Consider the following 19667-nt stretch of genomic DNA (forward strand, 5'->3'; position numbering starts at 1 on the left):
TTAGTCCCCTATATAACTTTTGTTTAATTTGCTTTTTGGGGTGACAGACTCCCTTTTACCCGAGCTGTGCAATTGTGGGCATATCAGATGTACAAAATAGTGCATTATGTAAAGTAAACATCTAGTTTCCAATCTACAGTAGCATGTATCTTCTGTTTTATAATACTACTAGTAAACTGGAGGGATTTATTGGGTTTATATGCATTTCCATAAGTAGGGCAAAGCACATACTTAACATAGTAAAAGTGTATTTTATTCTTGCTTCACCGTATCATTATATTTGATTATATTTCTCCTTGAAAATTAAAAATATATTGGTACAGTTGCCTATGTTTCTTTAGAGCTTATGTCTGCTAACAGTGAACCGCTGCACTGGATATCTGTCAATCAAACGCTGCGCTTCCCTCCATCCAGACATGAGGGCTCCATGAGTTGTTGAATAGAACTTTCTCTCTGTGGCTTCTCCAGCAAAAAGAATCTGCAATGGCTAAAGAAGAAATAAGTAAACTTGATTGCCAGTATATTAAGGCACAACAATGCAATGTACGCCATACACACCCATATTAGTAAAGTGCCGCATTGTGTTAGCTAAAACCTAGATTACATACTGGAACGGAATGACAGAAATTGGTCAAGAATGGAAAATAGAAAGCTGAGATAGCAATTAATTTTACTTTATTCTTTAAATTGGTTGAATCATGAATACAAATTATCACCTATAAGGTGAAGGGGGCCTTATGCTGTTCCTTTGAAATGTGGTAGCATTTAAATACAGAAAGACTGAAATACCATTCTCAGAGAAGGAGGGAGTGGGAGAAATATGAGGGAATTACGGAGGGTCACATTATATGACAAATGTGGATTCAATTTTCAGTGCCAGGATGAAGAATTGCTTAATAAAAGGTAAGCCATGGCTTTAAGCTCATTTATAGCAGTTTGCAAATATATTTTTGACATTTAAAATCTCAAGAAGTCAGCCAATCAAAGTCCATTTGAGTCTCTTATAACAGAGCATTTACATTAGAATCATTATTTTCAGCAGTATAAGATAAACCATCATCAATTTGCTAGACAAACATACACAAAAACCTAAAAATATACATATTCTGAACATTTTTTAAGAGAACTGCCACATAAAAAAATCTGTTCCACTAATCTTTTTTCCATTGCCATTTTTTTCATTCAATAGACATTACAGACTCAAATAATTGTGGCAGAAAAATACAGTTTACCTTCAGAGCTTCTTTGTCTGTTGGTAGGGGCTCTGCTAGATTATCCACATCAATGCCAGAACTGCCCACTGCCACGTAGCTGTAGGAGCCACCAATGTATGGCTGGCTATGCCACTGAGAACGCAGAATGCTGATTGGTGGAGGTAATTCAGGATTTCCTAGGTTAAATTAGAAATCATTATTTTTTACTTTTATGGTTTTGACACAAACAAATTTGTTAAATGTGAGTTAAAGGTTATCTATCAGTAGGATCAACCCTCGTAAGCTGGCTAAATAAGTATTGAACAAGTCATCAATTTTCTAAGTAATTATACTTCTAAATGTGCTATTGACATGAGTTTCTCACCAGATGAATTTTGCAGCATCCAATCCACACAGGCAAAGAAATCAAACCATAGATGTCAAAAAATTAAGTTATATGTTTTAATGAGCATTGACTCGGGAAAAGTATTGAACACATGAAGAAAGCAAAATGCACAAAGCCATGGAAAGTCATGACACCACCAATTCTTGCAGTTGCCGTTTGTGTACAGTGGTTTGCAGGAACTCACTTGAAACTGCATCATAGATGTATAACGGATGTTGGGAAGGAGTTAAGATCTTTTTCCAAGGGTATAGGACCACTGCAAATTTACATTGAATGTTTCCCCAAGTTTCCTTGTGTTGGAGCTACCCATCTCTGGTGGAGCCATCCTAATGTTTTAAGATTATGGCAAGAGATTACTTAATTATGCAATATGTTATGTCACACTAATCTCCAAATCACTCCTGAGGAGAGTTGAGCGATGTTCGATTCGAACCGTTCGCCAATTTCAAATTCGAGTGATTTTGGTCGGCGTTCGAGTCGTTCGACGAACTCGAATGATTTGCTTGAAGTTCGGCAGTTTGAGTTACCGTTCGATAACGGCTCGATCACCAAAAAGCATAGCTAGTTACTAGCTGGCTTTTCATTGTAATACGGTGAGTCACTGTTAATAATGATATTATCAAAATTCAGCGTATAGTGTGTGGGGGGGACGGGGTTTAGATCAGTGCTGCTGCTGAGTGCTGAAAGAATGGCGATCGCCAATTTTTTTTTCCTAACCGCGCGTACAGTGGGGTGGGCCAGGCTGTTAACCAATCCCAGACACACACACAGCAAAGTGGATTTTTGCCAGACAAGCAAGGGCATGTGTCATAGGCTGTGCATGTCACATGTCTTTGCCCTATAAGACCCGGCCATTTTCCCCATCGCCGCCATTCTCTCTCTGCTGCGGGTGGGTGACAGTCACCGCTCCCGCTCCCGCGTGCGCTATAGAGATACAGTGCAATCTACACATCGCTTTAGGGATTAGGGACTACTACTTTTCAGGGCTACATTACAGCCGTTCATAGCCATTGTTGCTAGGCAGGTCTGTATATCACAGCGGCTGGCTAAATCAGCTCAGGCAATTCCTTGGGGCATAGTTTCTATTGTCAAGGATAGAAAGTGAGGCTTCCTCTGAGGACAAGCAAGCTACAGTACTTGTGCATTGCACACCACCTGTCCATTTTTGCTACGCAATTTTTATTGCAAAAAGTGCTGCCATTTTTAGGGCCATACTTTCATTGTCTGGGATACTATGTTAGGGTTCCTCTGCTGACAATTTTGCTATACCACCTCTGCATTGTACAGCACCTGTCCATTTTTGCTACGCAATTTTAACTGCAAATAGTGCTGCCATTTTTAGGGCCATACTTTAATTGTCTGGGATACTACGTTAGGTTTCCTCTGCTGTCAAGCAAGCTACAGCACCTGTGCATTGTATACCACCTGTCCATTTTTGCTACGCAATTTTAATTGCAAAAAGTGCTGCCAGCTTTAGAGGCATAGTTTCATTGTCTGGGATAGTAAGTGAGGGATCCTCTGCTGACAAGAAAACTACACTACCTCTGCATTCTACACCACCTCTCCATTTCTGGTACGCAATTTTAAACTGCAGGTAGTACAGCCAATCTGTGAGAAAGGTGCAGGTGTAGATATAATGTTGCCTTCATCCAAAGGTGGTGCTCTCCGATGTCTGATAGAGCTCAACACCAGCAGCTGTTTCCACTTCCAAAACAACTGACGACCTGCCAGTCACACTGCCTGTTGCGGTTAAAGGAGTGGAAGGTCTGCATCCAAAAGTATGTGTGACTGCTGTCCCCACAGTCACAGAGGATGAAGAGCACTTGATGCACTTGATGGGGCAGACGGTGGTTGCACAGCCCCGCTAGGCCGCAGTGACCTTCCCACTGCGACTTATGCTTCATCAACCATGCCTAAAACTGAAAGATTAGAATAATCTATTCACAAGTCCAAAAGCCTACACCCCTATGCTGCGACACTCATAATGGCGATTTATACCCCCTTCTCACCAACCTTTGCCTAACCAAGGAACTGTCTAAACAGTTGCCTACTACCTGGTAATCCCTCTGCGTAGCAGGAGTAATTGTGTGTGTGTGTGTGTGTGTGCGCGTGCGAACACGACCTACAAGTGGCGCATCACAAAAGCTTACAACTTATCTACCTAAACATAGACAAAACCCATTAACCCCCCTGAATACCCTTGTTTGTTGAAGCCTCACAGATAAGGCAGATGATAAAAGGCAAACCACACAGCTCAGCAACACAGTCCTGGAAATCTTGTAAAGCAACAGTCAATGCAAACATGTGTCGCTGTCCCTCTAGGATTTTAACTGTAACTGACAAACTGACATAGCAGAGGCAGCAAGTCTTATTGTCTATATAGTCGGCCTAAGCAGAACAGCTATGTGTTTTGTTACCAAATCAAAGTGTTGGGTGCATGCAGTCTTGGCTGGGCCCAGCCTACCGTACTCGGGTACTGTGGTGTCCAGTTGCCATAAATATAGACTTCACGATACTCTCACGGTAATCAATGTAGCCAGCAACTGAAGAATGGCGATCTCCGGCACAGGATGCTGCTCACAGGCGTTACGGTCCTCCGCACCAAACTCCAACATAAGTCTCCTCACAATCCACCAAAGTGTTTCTGCGGCGGCTCCTATCTGTACCGCACACCTTTCACTTTTCCTACAGCTCACATATAGCACCTACTCCGGTCTCCAAGTCCACAGCCGAAGACCGTTTTGATATTGCTATAGTGACCAAACAGTCAAAGGCAGATGCAAACCAGCAGCCCCTTGTGGGTAGTCAGCAAAAATGCATACAATGAACGGCAAATAAGCATCTTGCATTCACAGTGGATAAAGGTCATCAATACACCCTCACCCTATCACTTCATATTCATATGACGGTTCATGGGCGAAGTACTCAAAGTAGTGATTTTTTTGGCCTCTAAGTAGAGATTGGTGACAAATCTTACAGATGACATGAGTTGTGTGATCCTTTGATGTCAAAAAAGCCCTAGGCTAGGCAAGGCTTACAGCCCTTGCGACCTGCAGAGCCACCACGACTTCTGCTCAGAGGCAGAGTTGTGGCTGAGGATTCAGTTGTTGACGTGCTTCCAGTACTTTGTCTCTGTCCATGAAGACGCAACTGTTATGATCCGGAACCATGGAAGACCACCATCAATCATTGGTAAAAGGTGACAAGAGCATTGGCAACTAATCTGGCCACCATCCCCTTACTAACCATCACAACTAGAAGTTGCCGAGGGGAGAACTAACATCCTGTGCACCGTGAACCCAGCCAGAGAACTAGCTATCCTAAAAGAAGGAAAGATGAATAACTCTCTGCCTCAGAAAATAGACAAAGAATAGCAAGCCCCCCACATTCAAAAACTGCGGTGATATAGGAAACCACAATACACAGATATATGATAGGATTAACAAAAGGTGAGGCCCTACTGACTAAAATAGGAAAGAACAGGAAAGGAGCTGATGGTGGCCAGAGAAAAACCCTGCAAAAGTCCAAATTCCTGATAGTACAAAAAGGCCCTCAGATCGCACGATCTGCACTCAGTCCTATACCAGGCACTCTTGTCATACCAATGAACAAAAAACAAGAATCATTACAAATTCATAAAGCCACAAACACATGGACTAATAGGAGCTATACTCCAAACATAACTGCAGGGAGTTTCCCAGCTTAGCAACTGAAAGGGAAGATCTCTGCATGCAAATAAACTGAAAACAACCACAGCAAATGACAAACTTAGATAAGAGTAAAAGAACCAATCAACAAATAAAGAGCAAGCACTTATCTGAGGTAGATGTGGTGTGGAGCAGAATGAAGCAGGTTGGTGAACAAAGAACAACTGACATCCGGCATAGCCTGCTATCAGACCAGGATTTAAATAAGCAGAGAGTTAGCAATGGAAACGCCCATAGCTCATCACACCTGGTCTATGTCCAAACCATTCCTGGCCACCAGAGGGAGCCTCCCAGCTGCCAAAGCATAACTGACATTCACAACACGCAACCTAACCTCGTCGTCGTCAGTAGAATCCTCCTCCACCTCCTCTGCTGACCTCATTGACTGGCTGACTGTGGGTTGACAGTAAGTGGGGTCTACAACCTCATCATCATCCTGTGTGTTTTCACTCCCCTCGTCCTGACTCCTCAGAGCCAACCTCTTCCTGCCCTGACCGTATAGTAAAGTTGTCGTTCCAATCAGGTATCTGAATCTCATCAGCATGTTCCCCATTGTCTCCACTAAGAGGATTTACAGTTTGGGAATAAGTGTCTACATTATGCTCAGAACCTTCTTCATCGGGGCCTGGATCTGACTCACAAAGCTTCTGGGCATCAGTGCAGATCATTTCCTTGTCTGGACTCACTGCAGCTTTTGAGCAGACCTCTGATTCCCAGGCTATAGTGTGATTGACAAAATATATATATGACCCTTAAAAAGTTAAATTTTTATTAAATTACGCTAAAATCCAAAAACCAGTGTATAACAAAAATTTAGAAAAAGAGAAAGGGAGGAGGGTAAAGTTCTCACCCTAAAATGCACCTCCCTCCTGTCCACTACCTACCGCGGAGGTCGGCACCCTAAATCTGATACGAATGTGGCGCCCCCACTCAACGGTGGCTGTCCCTGTGGAAGACAGATAGGCAGGATATGCTTTGTATATATAGTGGACAGGCTAGACAGAAACACACATATATCCCTCCAATAATACAGATATCGAATGAAGGATAATAGGTATATATAGAGGGGTCCTCAACTGTACATAACTGTGAGGTTGCGGTTCCGGATAGTCCGCTGGTTATGTCACTGATGAAGTGGCACTCTGCTATTGCCTCCTGGAGGTGCATTGTGGTCCACCCTGGGTTGGGGCGGACCCAGGTTATAAAAGGGGCTGGAGACAATATGAAGGTGCGCAGTCTTCTATTATGCTCAAATAGAGCACACCTCCATGTGTTGAACCCATTGCGGCTTTAGGACAGAGGTAGGCAAGGATAGGGCGTCGGTGCTGGACACCACCACACTTGGTAACGCAGAATGGTTACGGCCAGCTCCTGTCCTACCATTCCTGCCAGTGCAGCCCAGTGGCATTAACTGGGCTGCTGCTGCGCCTGCTGTCCACAGGTGTGCCCCCTACGCACACGGACAGCGTACCCAATGGCCCCTGTGTTGTTAACAGGGAGTTCCTGGACTGGGTGTGTGGACCCTGTGACGCTAACAGGGTTCACAGTATCCAGATCAGAGTGTCGTCTAACTCAGTAAAGGCTACTATTAGTTTCAGAGCCACCCAGCTCTGTATCCTCCGCCTAACCTTCGGGTTGTCAGCATCTCCTTTTCCATGTGGGAGCACGGTGGACCCCGACTGGCGATTGGGATATATACCACCTTATCCAAATATGCCAGTCCCCCCGTAACAGATGGTGTTTCTTCAGTAGATGTTACTGTTGCTTTACCACCAAACCCACGGACACAAACTTTTTTTCCCCTTTCCAACACACCTGTTCCCCTTTCCACCAGCATCTGGCCTTTTCCACTCATTTTGTACATGACCAAATTTGCAACTCTGCAGGGACACCCTACTCAACGCCGTCTCAGCACAGCAGCAAGCCCTCGGTGCCTCAGATGTGGACAAGTAAAACACCATTTCCTCCTAGCCATGACAAAGCGTTGAGATTCACTCTGTGCAGCACTGGTGTTTAGTGGAAAAGCCGATCTAAGATTGCGTACCAGCTTCTGCTGATACTCCTGCATACGTGCGTCCCTTTCTATGGCAGGACTTATTTCACCAAATTTTGTCTCGTACCGGGGATCTAACAGTGTGGCAACCCAGTAGTAAGCATTACTTCGAATTCTGAAAATCCGAGGCTCATGTTGTAGGTACTGCAGCAAGAAGGCGCTCATGTGTCTTGCGCATCCAGGAGGACCAAGTCCTTGCTGTGTTGTTGGCGGCAAAGTGAGAATCATGCTTCCTTCCTCTGCCTTCTCCCCCAACCTTGCACAACAGAAATGTGATCAAGGTCTCCCTCATTTGCTAAGTCTTCCATGCCCATCGCCAGTTCGTCCTCCATTTCTTCCTGGGATCCTGCACCTTCCTCAACAGTTTGGCTGCTACTATGCGCCCTTGTTAATCCCTCTCCCCCACCGTCCCATGCCTGCCGCCTTGGTGCTGCTGACCGTCTGGACCTTGTAGATCTTTTTATCCCTTCCGCATATGACTCCTCTTGTACTTCCTCCCCTTCCTCTTGTCCCACCACCTGACTATGAATACTGTTTAGAGTGTGCTCCAGCATGTAGATGACCGGAATTGTCATGCTGATAATGGCATTGTCAGCGGTAAACATCTTCATCGCCATTTGTAAACTGTGAAGAAGGGTGCATAGGTCCTTGATCTGAGACCACTCCAGCAGCGTGATCTGCACCACCTTTGGATCTCGTTAGCCCAGGCTATACGTCATAACGTATAGCAGCAGGGCTCGCCGGTGCTGCCACAGATGCTGCAACATGTGCAGATTCAAATTCCTGCGTGTCAGCACATTGCATTTCAGGCGGTGAACCGGCAGACCGAAAGACTTCTGGAGCGATGCATGTTGTTCAGCTGCGGGGTGTAAGCGGTGGAAGTGAGCACATAGCGTGCACATAGCGAGCGTGCCCTCTGCAGAAGGCCATGTAGTGGTTTAAAAATTACTGGACAACCAGGTTCAACACATGAGCCATACAAGGCACGTGTGTCACATTGCCCCGGCGAAGGGCCACACCCAGGTTTACATCATCGTCGCACACGGCTGTTACATCACCACCGGAGTCCGCTCCAGCAACTTGTACTGCGATCGCCAGGTGACACCGTGTTCCTTTTGTAGATAGTGCTGATGATGGGAGAGGAGTCAATGCCGGTGGCCGCAGGTTCCGTTCATTCACTGGGCTGGGTTACCTTGAGATCTGCAGTACCACTGGCTGACTGAAGGTGGTGGTTGTCTCACAGCTGAAGTACCATCATTTAGCTACTACCAATGGGAAGACACCACACCCTTTTTTAGGCCCCTCCTGTCTGCTGACCACTGCCAGACATAGTTCTGAACTTCTGGTTCCTGTTCCACCCAGTTCTGTTTTGTGATTTTGTGTGCTGACTACCGCCTGTTTCCTGACTACGTCTCCTGCCTGCTGTTTATGTACCTCCTTGCCCGATCCGCATTTGACCTCTGTTTGTTTTCTGATTAAGTCCTTGCTGTCCGATTCTGTTCATGTTCTTCTATTCATGGTTTGACCCTGCCTGACTACTACTCTTTCTGACTGCAGCCTTCCACTGGTATTGATCACCTTGGGCCTTGTGTAATTCCAAATCCCTGTATAGAGGTTAAAGGGTTTCAGGGTTCTAGGGGTCCTGCTTGGTGAGTGGCTTCCCTCTAGCCTATCCTTTACAGCCCGTCTGAGTGTGTCGATCCAGGCAGGCGTTACACCGTGCCCTCTGCAGAAGGCCATGTAGGCCGGGATAGTGGTTTAAAAATTGCTGGATAACTAGGTTGAACACGTGAGCCATACAAGGCACGTGTGTCACATTGTCACGGCAAAGGGCCGCACCCAGGTTTGCATCATTGTCGCACACGGCCTTCCCTGGCTGCTGGTTGAGTGAAGACAACCATTGATGAAACTTGGTCTACATAGCTAACCGTCCACAACTCCTCAGTGGTGTGACTCACATTTCCCATACATTTCAAAGTAAAGAGTTCACCGCCTGATGGCGTTGAGCTCTGCTGCCAGCATAGTAAGGAGGTGTGCGGGATTCTTTGTGCACAGTTACAACGCGGGTGGCCTTACCAGACAGTATTAGAGCAGAGGTGGATGACCAAGACGAGGTTGGAGGCGGCAGAAGCAGTGGAGGAACTTCTACATACAGAGGAAGGATTGACACACAACTCGTGGGGACGGCAAGACTTGTACAGCAGACCCTTCTCCATCTCTCACCATAGTTACCCAGTGTCCAGTCAGCGACATGTAACGCCCCTGTCCATGGTGACTGGGCCAAGTATCTGTGGTGAAATGCACCCTGTCACACACAGTTTCTCAAGGAAGTGGTGATGTTGTGTGCGACATGTGGATGTATCGCAGGCACACCTTTCTTGGAGAAGTAGTGGCGATTGGCCATCTGCTCTTGGGGCACTGCAATGGACATAAGGTCTCTAAAATCCTCTGGGTCCACCGGGTGGAAAGGCAGCATTTCTGTAGCCAACAGCTTGCAGATGCTGAAAGTCAACCTTTTAGGCAAGTCATGCCCTTCTAAAATCATGTAAAACACAGCAAGGGGACTCCAAAAAGAGTCTCAATGTTTTCCAATAATTTGGCCACAGACACCACTTAAGTGACATAAATTGTCCCCCAGTTGCAAACTTTAAATGTTGATTTGCATGAAGCACAATCAAAAAGCCACAAGCCTTTCGTCTGCCCATGATGACACATGGGTAGTAAAGTCCTTGCAGATCCATGATTTGTTCATCTTGGATCATTTAAAACATAGCAAGGGGACTCCAACCAGAGTCTCCCTTTTTTCCAAAAATTGGGCCCCGGAAAACATTTAAGTGGCATCATTTGTCCCCCAGTTGCAAACTTGACATGCTGATTTGCATGAAGCACAATCCAAATCCACAAGCATTTACTCTCCCCAGGATGACACGGGTAGAAAAGTCCTTGCAGATCCATGATTTGTTCATCTTGATAAACGCTAGGCTGTCCACAGTGTCACTGGAAAGATGCGTGCGCTTATCTGTCAGCACACAACCAGCAGTACTGAAGACACGTTCAGAGAGAAAGGTGGTCTTCGGGGCACGACAAGATCTCCAAGCGTAGGTGGCGAGCTCAGGCCATTTTGCTAGATTAGAAGCCCAAAATGAGCAAGGCTCCAGTTGCACAGTCATGGCATCCATTTTCATTTGGAGATACCACTACATCTGTGTCTCCTCCTCCTTTTACTTGTCCAGCTTTTTTGTTTCAGCATGAGTATATGTACTTGTCACTTTCCATGTATTTGTGGTGTCTTGTGAGTTGTTTGTCACCTTTTGGACACCTTAGAAGGTGCTTTCTATGTGTTTGCTTTTGCCTCCCATTGTTTTCAATGGGGTTCGAAGGTGTTCAGCGAACATTCGCCGTTCGCCGAACCGAACCGAACTCGAACACTAGGGGGGTGGCTCAACACTACTCCTGAGGTGGCCTTGCTCTCTATGCATCCTAGCCCCATCAAAATGTAGGCTTCTATAACACTATTTTCGCAGTGTGCAAATTATCCACAGATTGTTGAAATCCTTATCATTCCATGTGAAACAACGTTGTGGTAACATCGTTGTTTGACCCTGTTTTACTGCATCTGGGCAAGGAAAGCGGTCATCATAAATGGAAAAGTCAATTCTAAATTATACCAGTAAATACTAAAGTGAAATCTCAGGACATCTGTCCTTGACCTCAATCTGAAGAGAATGTTATTGATGAAGCAAAACACCTCCAAAGGTCAAAATGCTGAAAGTAATAATATACAAATCTCGCGGAAGAACCTTAATCCCTTAACCCCCCAGCCGGTTTTCACCTTGCTGATCAAGCAATTCTTTTCAATTCTGACCAGTGTCACTTTATATGGTAATAACTTTGGAACACTTCACTATAAATCAGTGATTCTGAAACTGTTTTTTTTTTTGCGCGACATATTGCACTTCATATAAGTATAAACTGTAGGTCAATATTCTTTGCTTTTGTTGCGGGCGGGGGCCGCTGCTGCTTCCCTGGGGGCCCTGTTCGGATCCGGGTTCGCTGCTGCGGCTCGAGTGGTGACCAGACCTGGGTTCGCACGGCCGCCCGTCCTCACAACCGTCGGAAAAGGGGGTTATGTACAGGGGGAATTGTCTGTGACGCCACCCGTGGGTTGCGGTGAGAGATGGTGACACCGCAACTGCCTGGTGATGGGGCGCCCGGGGCTGATGGAACAGGATAGTTAGATGGGATCCCCTCCATGGGTAGGTGAGGTGTAGTTCCGGGGCCCTGTGTCTGTACACGGGAGTGATGGCTGCTGGAGGTGGCGCGCCGGATTGGACCGGGGGTCGATGGTGTACTCACAGTTCAGTAATTTCACACAAGTCCAGTAGTAAACCAAGTTGCCAGTGACCGGCGGCCGTTGGAAGGTGTATTCGGGTCCCACACCCTGGTTAGTGAACAGTTGTCCCTTCCTCCTAACTGTAGAAGGGTAGCTTACTGTGGCTGTGCCTCCCAGTACGGGGCACGGGTTCTGTGATCCACCTCCTGCTCAAGAGCCAGGCTCTCTCGGATGCCCTCGGCGCCGACCGGCCTCTCGTACTGCCGTGGGCCCCATCGATCGGTGGCCTGCTCCGCCTCTCTGTAAGTGCACTCCGGCTGCTCCACAGCCGGGACGGGGTACTTGGGAGCGGTTGGCGCTGCTCCTGGGGTAGACTTCAGGTCGGGGGCCGCCTCCGTTGCGGCCGGGTGGACTGCCGGAGCTGACGTCATCACCATTGCAGCCATGCTCGGGGCCGGGTGAGATGTCATCGGGGTTGCGGCCTGGCTCGGGGCCGGACGGGATGTGATCAGGGTTGCGGCCTGCTGTGACATTTTTCCGCATTGGTGTCCAGGGACGGGTTTCTGCAGTCTTGGTGTCCCTGCACTTTACAGTTCTGGTTACATGCCGCTCCTTCACCTTTCCCCTTGGTTTTTCGACAGTCGTCTCGCGGGACCCACTGTCCTTTGCGCTTCCTGTCTTGGGAGTCACCAGTTTCCGCCCGCATTCCCAGAGGGTGGAGCTTCGACTTTGCGCCTTTTTCGGGGAAGACTATGACGCTGTTGTCGTTTTTGGCACCAAAGATGGCGGACAAGATGGCGGCAGTTCAACACTTTTCAACAGTTCAAGGAATTCAAAGCAAGGCACACGTCAAAGAGATGGGGTAGGAATCCTGTTCGTGATGCCAGGTTCAGGTTGTTGCGGGCGGGGGCCGCTGCTACTTTCCTGGGGGCCCTGCTCGGATCCGGGTTCGCTGCTGCGGCTCGAGCGGTGACCGGACCCGGGCTTGCACGGCCGCCCGTCCTCACAACCGTCGGAAAAGGGGGTTATGTACAGGGGGAATTGTCTGTGACGCCACCCGTGGGTTGCGGTGAGAGATGGTGACACCGCAACTGCCTGGTGATGGGGCGCCCGGGGCTGATGGAACAGGATAGTTAGATGGGATCCCCTCCATGGGTAGGGGAGGTGTAGTCCCGGGGCCATGTGTCTGTATACGGGGGTGTTGGCTGCTGGAGGTGGCACGCCGGATTGGACCGGGGGTCGATGGTGTACTCACAGTTCAGTAATTTCACACAAGTCCAGTAGTAAACCAAGTTGTCAGTGACCGGCGGCCGTTAAAGGGTGTATTCGGGTCCCACACCCTGGTTAGTGAACAGGTGTTCCTTCCTCCTGCACGCTGTGTTTGTCTCTCTTTTTGGATGACTTTGCATGGAACGGAGAAGTCCACTCCCGGTTCTGTATGTATTTGGGAGCTGTGGCCCGCGAAATCTGATCCTTGGGATCTCTGTGGGTTCTGACGGACACCCTATCCCCTGCGTTGGGCTTCCGTTTCGCTCTCTGGGCTTCGGGAGAACAAGGCCTGAAACATCGTCTTCTACTGGTTAATTAACAAGGGGGCTTGCAACCTTCCTCGTTCTAGGGGCCAGGCACCCCGACTGTGCACGGACTCCGGACCGGATTCCCGCTGTCGGCACCGGCTGGCTACAACCCTGCCCCGGTCCACTTTAGGTCTCCCGCGACCGGATCTCCGTCGCCTGTGGCCCTGCTCACTGTCTGCCACCTAGGCGGGTAGTCCAAGGGCCCCTACCCCTGACTACACTGCACAGTCTACACTTCACTTCCACTCCAACTTAGACTCCACCTTCAACTTCAACTGACGTGTTCCCGCCTCTGACACCTCAGGACCCCTAGGTGGGCGTTCTCATCCGCCTGATCCCGCCCACTGGTGTGTCTCTATTATCACGAGGGGGTGGCTAGGCTTTTAATGGCTGTGTGTTGTACCTGGGTGTGGGTTTTTGGTGGTAACAAGGAGGATGTACACTTTTGTGACTACCTGGTTTTGCCAGGGCATCACACTTTTATTTGTGAAAATACCAGAACTTTGCCAAAAATGTTGAAAATTTTCAAACTTTAACTTTTATGCCCTTAAACCATGTTTATTATCTATTTTGTGTGATAACTAACATATACCACATGTCTACTTTACACCAGCAATATTTTTTAAATACTTTTTTTGTTAGTAAGTTAGAAAGATTAAAATTTTTCAGCAATTTCTCATTTTTCCAACAAAATTTCCAAAACTAATTTTTTTACGGGACCACATCACATTTGAAGTGACAGAGAGGCCTACTTGACAGAAAATACCCAAAAGTGACACCATTGTAAAAACTGTACCTTTCAATGTGCTCAAAGCCCAAAGCCACATTCAAGAAGTTTATTAACCCTTCAGGTGCGTCTCAGGAATTAATGTGGAAGGAAAAAAAATATATATACTTTTTCCCACAAAAATGTTTTCACCTTGAATATTTTATTTTCACAAAGTTAACAAGAGAAAATGGAACACACAGATTTGTTGGGCAAATTATCTTGAGTAGATCAATACTCCATAAGTTGTGGAAAACTACTATTTGGGTACACGACAGGGGTCGGAAGAGAAGGAGCACCCTTTGATTTTTGGAACGCAAAATTGATTGGAATAGATAGTGGACGCCATGTTGTATTTGGAGAGCTGCTGATATGCCGAAACAGTGGAAGAAGACCCCAGAACTGACCCCATTTTGGAAAGTACACTCCTCAAGGAAATTATCTAGATGTGTGGTGAGCACCTTGAACCTGCATGTGCGTCACAGTATCTTATATTGTTGAGTTTTTTTTCACACAAAATTGTTCCTTTAGCTATAATTTTTTTTTTATTTTCACAAGGGTAACAGGAGAAAATTGACCCCAAAATATGTTGTGCAATTTCTTCTGACTACGCTGATACCCCACATGAGATGGAAAACTAATGTTTAACAGTACTGTGTGGGCACAATGCTGAGCTCCAATTGGAAGGGGGGACACTTTAGAGAGCAGACTTTGATTAAATTGTTTGCTGGCACCATGTCGCATTTGCAGAGCTTTTGAGGTGCTAAAACAACAGAATTCCCCCCCACAGATGAACCCAGCCCTCAGCAGGGCAGATCAAAGTGCGCATGCGCAGGATCGCCATTGCAGCTTCTGTGTGCAAGGGTAGCAGTAACAGTAATAGCAGATGGCAAATGCACGATTATCAATGGGTTAATAGCAGATCAAGGGGAAGAAAGATAGTTAGTAAAGCTTCTTGGTGAGGCTGCCTGGAAAACATCCTATTGAGTCCTGGGCTGCTTGCTGCAAGGGATGATGGTTATCGGGGGAGTGATGATGAAAGGAGAACTTTGAGGACACAGAGAGGGGCTGAAGACCGGGAAAGGAGCATAGTAGTGAAACGGGTTGTGTGTGGAGAGTGGAGAAGAAGGCAGCGATAGGAAGAGCAGACGATGGAGCTGTGGGCTTAGATGGGAGAGGGAGGCAGGGACCAGAATAGCAGACAGGTGAGAAAGCTGGACACTGGCTGTGGCAGAGAAGAGCCAAGGACAAAGCTGCGGAGGTGAAATAGCAGAAAAAGGGGCTGGTGACAGGAAGAGTACAGGGATTTGTCACAGAAGAGGGAAGACGAGAAAGAGCTTGAGTGTCTAAATCTCTATCATCGCCGGGTTTAAATATTCTCCCATATACGCACATGTCCCCTGCACGGGTGCTTGAAAGGAGATGAGTGCCGGTAGGGTAATATGACGTCACTGCTCCAGCAAGCACATTTGAAGTGCACATCTTCTGACATGGTAATTAACCATGTCAGGAGATGGCCTCTTATCTGATGGACAGTTGTCCATATCTTTTGATATATCAGGAATGGTCATTACTGGACCAGGGCATAACAATGGGGTGCCAACAAAGCAGACATTTACTGATTAAGAAAAACAGGGGGGACCCCAAGCCATTTTTTCAAATGATTTATTTAAATAATTAAAAAAACAAAAAAGACCAGAGTGTGATTCCCTCTATTTTTCATAACTAACCAAGATACAGCTGAGAGCTGAGGGTTGCAGCCTGCAGCTGCTGCTTTACCTGTGCTGGTTATGAAAAATACTGGGGTCCCCACATCATTTTTTTTCTTTTAATTATTTATTAATTCGGCAAAATAGCTGTGGAAGCTATTTATCTAGCATTTATCTATCTTTGCACATCTTTTACACATAAAAAACCCATTCATTTCAGTATCATTCATTTTTTACGGTACGTCTCACATGGATGCCATCCGTGTGATGTCCGTATTATCAGTGCTGCCAGAAAAAACGGACATAACGCTGTGTGGATCACATGGACATGTGAAGATCCCCATTGATTTTAATTAGTATGCGTGTGAATTTGTGAAACCGGACACCATAGCGGAGACAAGGACATGTGATGGAGGTCTTTATAAAGAGTAATTGGGTAAAACGACTCCAAGCTGATTTACACAACTAATCAACAATTACCAGAAACCTGTTGATGCAGTTATTACTGCACAAGGTCAAGGTGGTCACACCAAAGCAAAGGTTCATATACTTTGCATCTCAGAGACATGTGATATTGGATCATTTTCCTCAATTAAAAATGACAAAGTCTAAGATTTTTATCTCAATTGTTTGATTTGGTTCTCTATATCTTCTTTTAAGACTTGTGGGAAAATCTGATGCAGTATTAGGTCAAATTTATCCAGAAATATGGATAATTCTAAAGGGTTCGCCAATTTACTGCACATTTCAATACAGTACTTACCAATTCAAAGTAAAATCATGGTCTCCTATAAAGCCCTTAAGAGTACCAAGGTGATGCAGATGGAGGCCTTCAGTAGGCTCATGCCATATCAATAGATTGGTATTCCACGATCAAAGACTCACAGTGGTCATTTAAGTGATTAAACAGCTACAAAAAGAGCTAGTCAATACCTTAATACAATTAATAGAACAAATGGTTTCTCTAAGCTCAACACAAAACGCCAGTTTCACTGACTTCTGCAGTATCAGAATTTATTGAAACACCATAACCAAGGAAAGAGTATACTATAGAAGGGATCACCAACAGTTCAATACTTAGAAAAAACTTTATTTGGGATATAATGTAATTTGTCACAGCTTATAGAACATATTTTGTACACATAGAGAAAACACACACATTTAAAAACATTTAAAAAGCCTTACTAGGCATAGACAAGAACCCCTAATTTGATTTTAGCATATATGACAAAGACCACAAGATAATAAATGTTCTGTTCTGTTCCTAAACCGTATTTTGCGGCACCAAGTAAAGAGATTTTATATTGTGCAATAAATGAAAGAATGCTGAGAAACATGAGAAAGTGCACACCCATATTATAGTTCTTTGTGACCCCTCTAAGGAGAACAATTTAACACTTTTACAATGTGTGAGGACTCTCTAATGAGTAACCGCAATATAATATAGGTTTGTGCTAATATTCCGACCACATTATATTGCACATGTACATGTCCATGTCCATATCACATTTCCTCTTTTCATCCTCTGACCCAAAAAATAAAGCCTCGATAAATACAGTATTCAGAGACGGAGATACACCTCTATCTACATAAGCATAATGTTAGTACATATATTGAATATATCAATCAGAATTATTCTCCTGTCACCTTACACAAAATTGCAAGCATTATACAAGCCGATCCTCCACCTATAACACGTTATGCATAGGGACCCTGGGAAAATATACTCATAATATGGTGTCTGACAATGACTCTGTGGCTAGGAATACAGCCCCAGGTAAAGCCAGTTCAAACAAGGTTGAAGCAAACATTAACAGGGAAAAGAAAAATAATTAAATGATTCTTTTTCAAATGCTTAATACTTTACTTAAAGTAGTTGTTCCTGCCACCCATAAAAGGTGCCCAGTATGGAAGACTAGAGTAACCTATAATCGCATCCTGTGGTCAGTCACAAAAACGGGGGTTCTTAGCCAAATCTAAGCCCTACGTGTGTCGCCACTATGCATTGTGGCTTTATCAGGCGAAGTGTTAATGCTTGCAATTTTGTGTAAAGTGACAGGAGAATAATTTTGATTGATATACAGTATTCAATATATGTACTAACATTATGATTATGTAGATAGAGGTGTATCTGCGTCACTGAATACTGTATCTATCAAGGCTTTATTTTTTGGGTCAGAGGCTGAAAAGAGGAAATGTGATATGGACATGGACATGTGCAATATAATGTGGTCGGATTATTAGCACAAACATATAGTATATTGCGGTTAGGGCTAAGCCACACGGCGAGAAAATCAGTGCGAGTGGAGTGCGATAAAACATCGCATTCCACTCGGACCAATTCTAGCCTGTGTGTCAGCACACATGGGCGATTATTTTCTCAGCCCTAATCGGACTGAGAAAACAATCGCAGCATGCTGCGATTGTAATCCGAGACTCTTTCTCTCGCACCCATTCAAGTGAATGGGGCGAGAGAAAAATCGCACTGCACTCGCAGTACTGCTAGTGCAGTGCGAGAATGGCTATAGCTGACTACGCAGGAGAGAGGGAGAGAAATCCCTCCCTCCCCTCCTGAGTGCCGGCCCGCCCCCCGCAGCTGAGGTCTGCTCGCACGAACGGACCTCAGTTGCAAGGACACAAGCATGAGACTCGGCTCTGCTGTACTGCCAGCACGAGCCGAGTCTCATGCAAGGGGATCGCAGTAGTCCCCGTGTGGCCCCGGCCTTACTCAGAGAGTCCTCACATTTTGTAAAATGTTAAATTGTTCTCCTTAGAGGGATCACTAAGAACTATAATATGGGTGTACACTTGAGGACTCCTAGCATGATCTAGCGTGGTTGTTATAAACATATGTAATATCCAATCTAACTGTAACATAACAAGGAAAAAGAGGATTCTTATTATAGGACCCTTCTCTGGGAAGCATTCTCTCTCATATTTATTGCACAATATAAAATCTCTTTACTTGGTGCCGCAAAATACGGTTTTGGAACAGAATAGAATATTTATTATCTTGTGGTCTTTGTCAGATATGCTAAAATCGAATTAGGGGTTCTTGTCTAGTAAGGCTTTTTAAATGTTTTTAAATGTGTGTGTTTTCTCTATGTGTACAAAATATGTTCTATAAGCTGTGACAAATTACATTATATCCCAAATAAAGTTTTTTCTAAGTATTGAACTGTCGGTGATGCCTTCTATAGTATACTCTTTCCTTGGTTATGCATACCTCCCAACTTTTGAAGAAAGGAAAGAGGGACAAAGCAAGCGGTGCGCTACGCGTCAAATTTTGACCATGCCCCTAGCTACACCCATTTGGCAGTAAGGGTGATTCAGCAGTTTCCCCAGACTGTTCGTTAATTGTCATAGCAGCCAGAATTTTCTAATATTTATAGGTGTCGCTATATGACATGTTGCTTATTTGTGCCTATAAAGCCATGTCCACATGCTGCATAATTTCAGGGGGTTTTTTTGTTTCTGTCGCTGCCTGCACCAAACTACACTAACAATCTTCTCTGATTATTCCATTTTTGCTGCATTTTTTATGCCTTTTCTCCATTATTTAATGCGTTTTTGGTTCAGATGTGAATCTGCTTTTTTAAGTGTTTTTATTGTACAGAGAAGCTTTTTCCTGAGTTTTTTTAAGCTCCACATAAAAACCTCCAGCAAAAAAAAGCATCAAAACAGCTGAGTTCAGCGGCATCTTCTCATGGAATCACATCCACTTTGCTTGGATAATTAAACCACAGCGGAATAAATGTGCAAAAAAAGCAGCAGAAAAAAAATGCAGCATTTACACTACATGTGAACACGGGTAAATGTCCAAGCAAAGTGGATGAAACGTTATGAAATCTCTGTCCCTTTTGTGTCTAAAGATGTTGCTGAACTGTGCGGGTTTGGTGTTTTTTTTTCTTTATAATCTTCAG

General features: G+C 45.3%; 1 protein-coding gene across 1 annotated transcript in view; it reads right to left on the reverse strand.

The window, feature by feature from the left end:
- Window positions 1-235: 235 nt before the first annotated feature.
- PAOX (polyamine oxidase) overlaps window positions 236-19667 on the reverse strand; it is a 97328-nt gene continuing 77896 nt past the window's right edge. The window contains exons 6-7 of the mRNA XM_075349134.1: window positions 1233-1390; window positions 236-487 (exon numbers count right to left, since the gene is read on the reverse strand). Coding sequence (XP_075205249.1) covers window positions 338-487; window positions 1233-1390 — 308 coding nt within the window. The 3' untranslated portion in view covers window positions 236-337. The remainder of the gene's footprint in view (window positions 488-1232; window positions 1391-19667) is intronic.

The sequence above is a fragment of the Anomaloglossus baeobatrachus genome, chromosome 5 (assembly GCF_048569485.1).
Source record: "Anomaloglossus baeobatrachus isolate aAnoBae1 chromosome 5, aAnoBae1.hap1, whole genome shotgun sequence".
Classification (NCBI taxonomy): Eukaryota; Metazoa; Chordata; class Amphibia; order Anura; family Aromobatidae; genus Anomaloglossus; species Anomaloglossus baeobatrachus.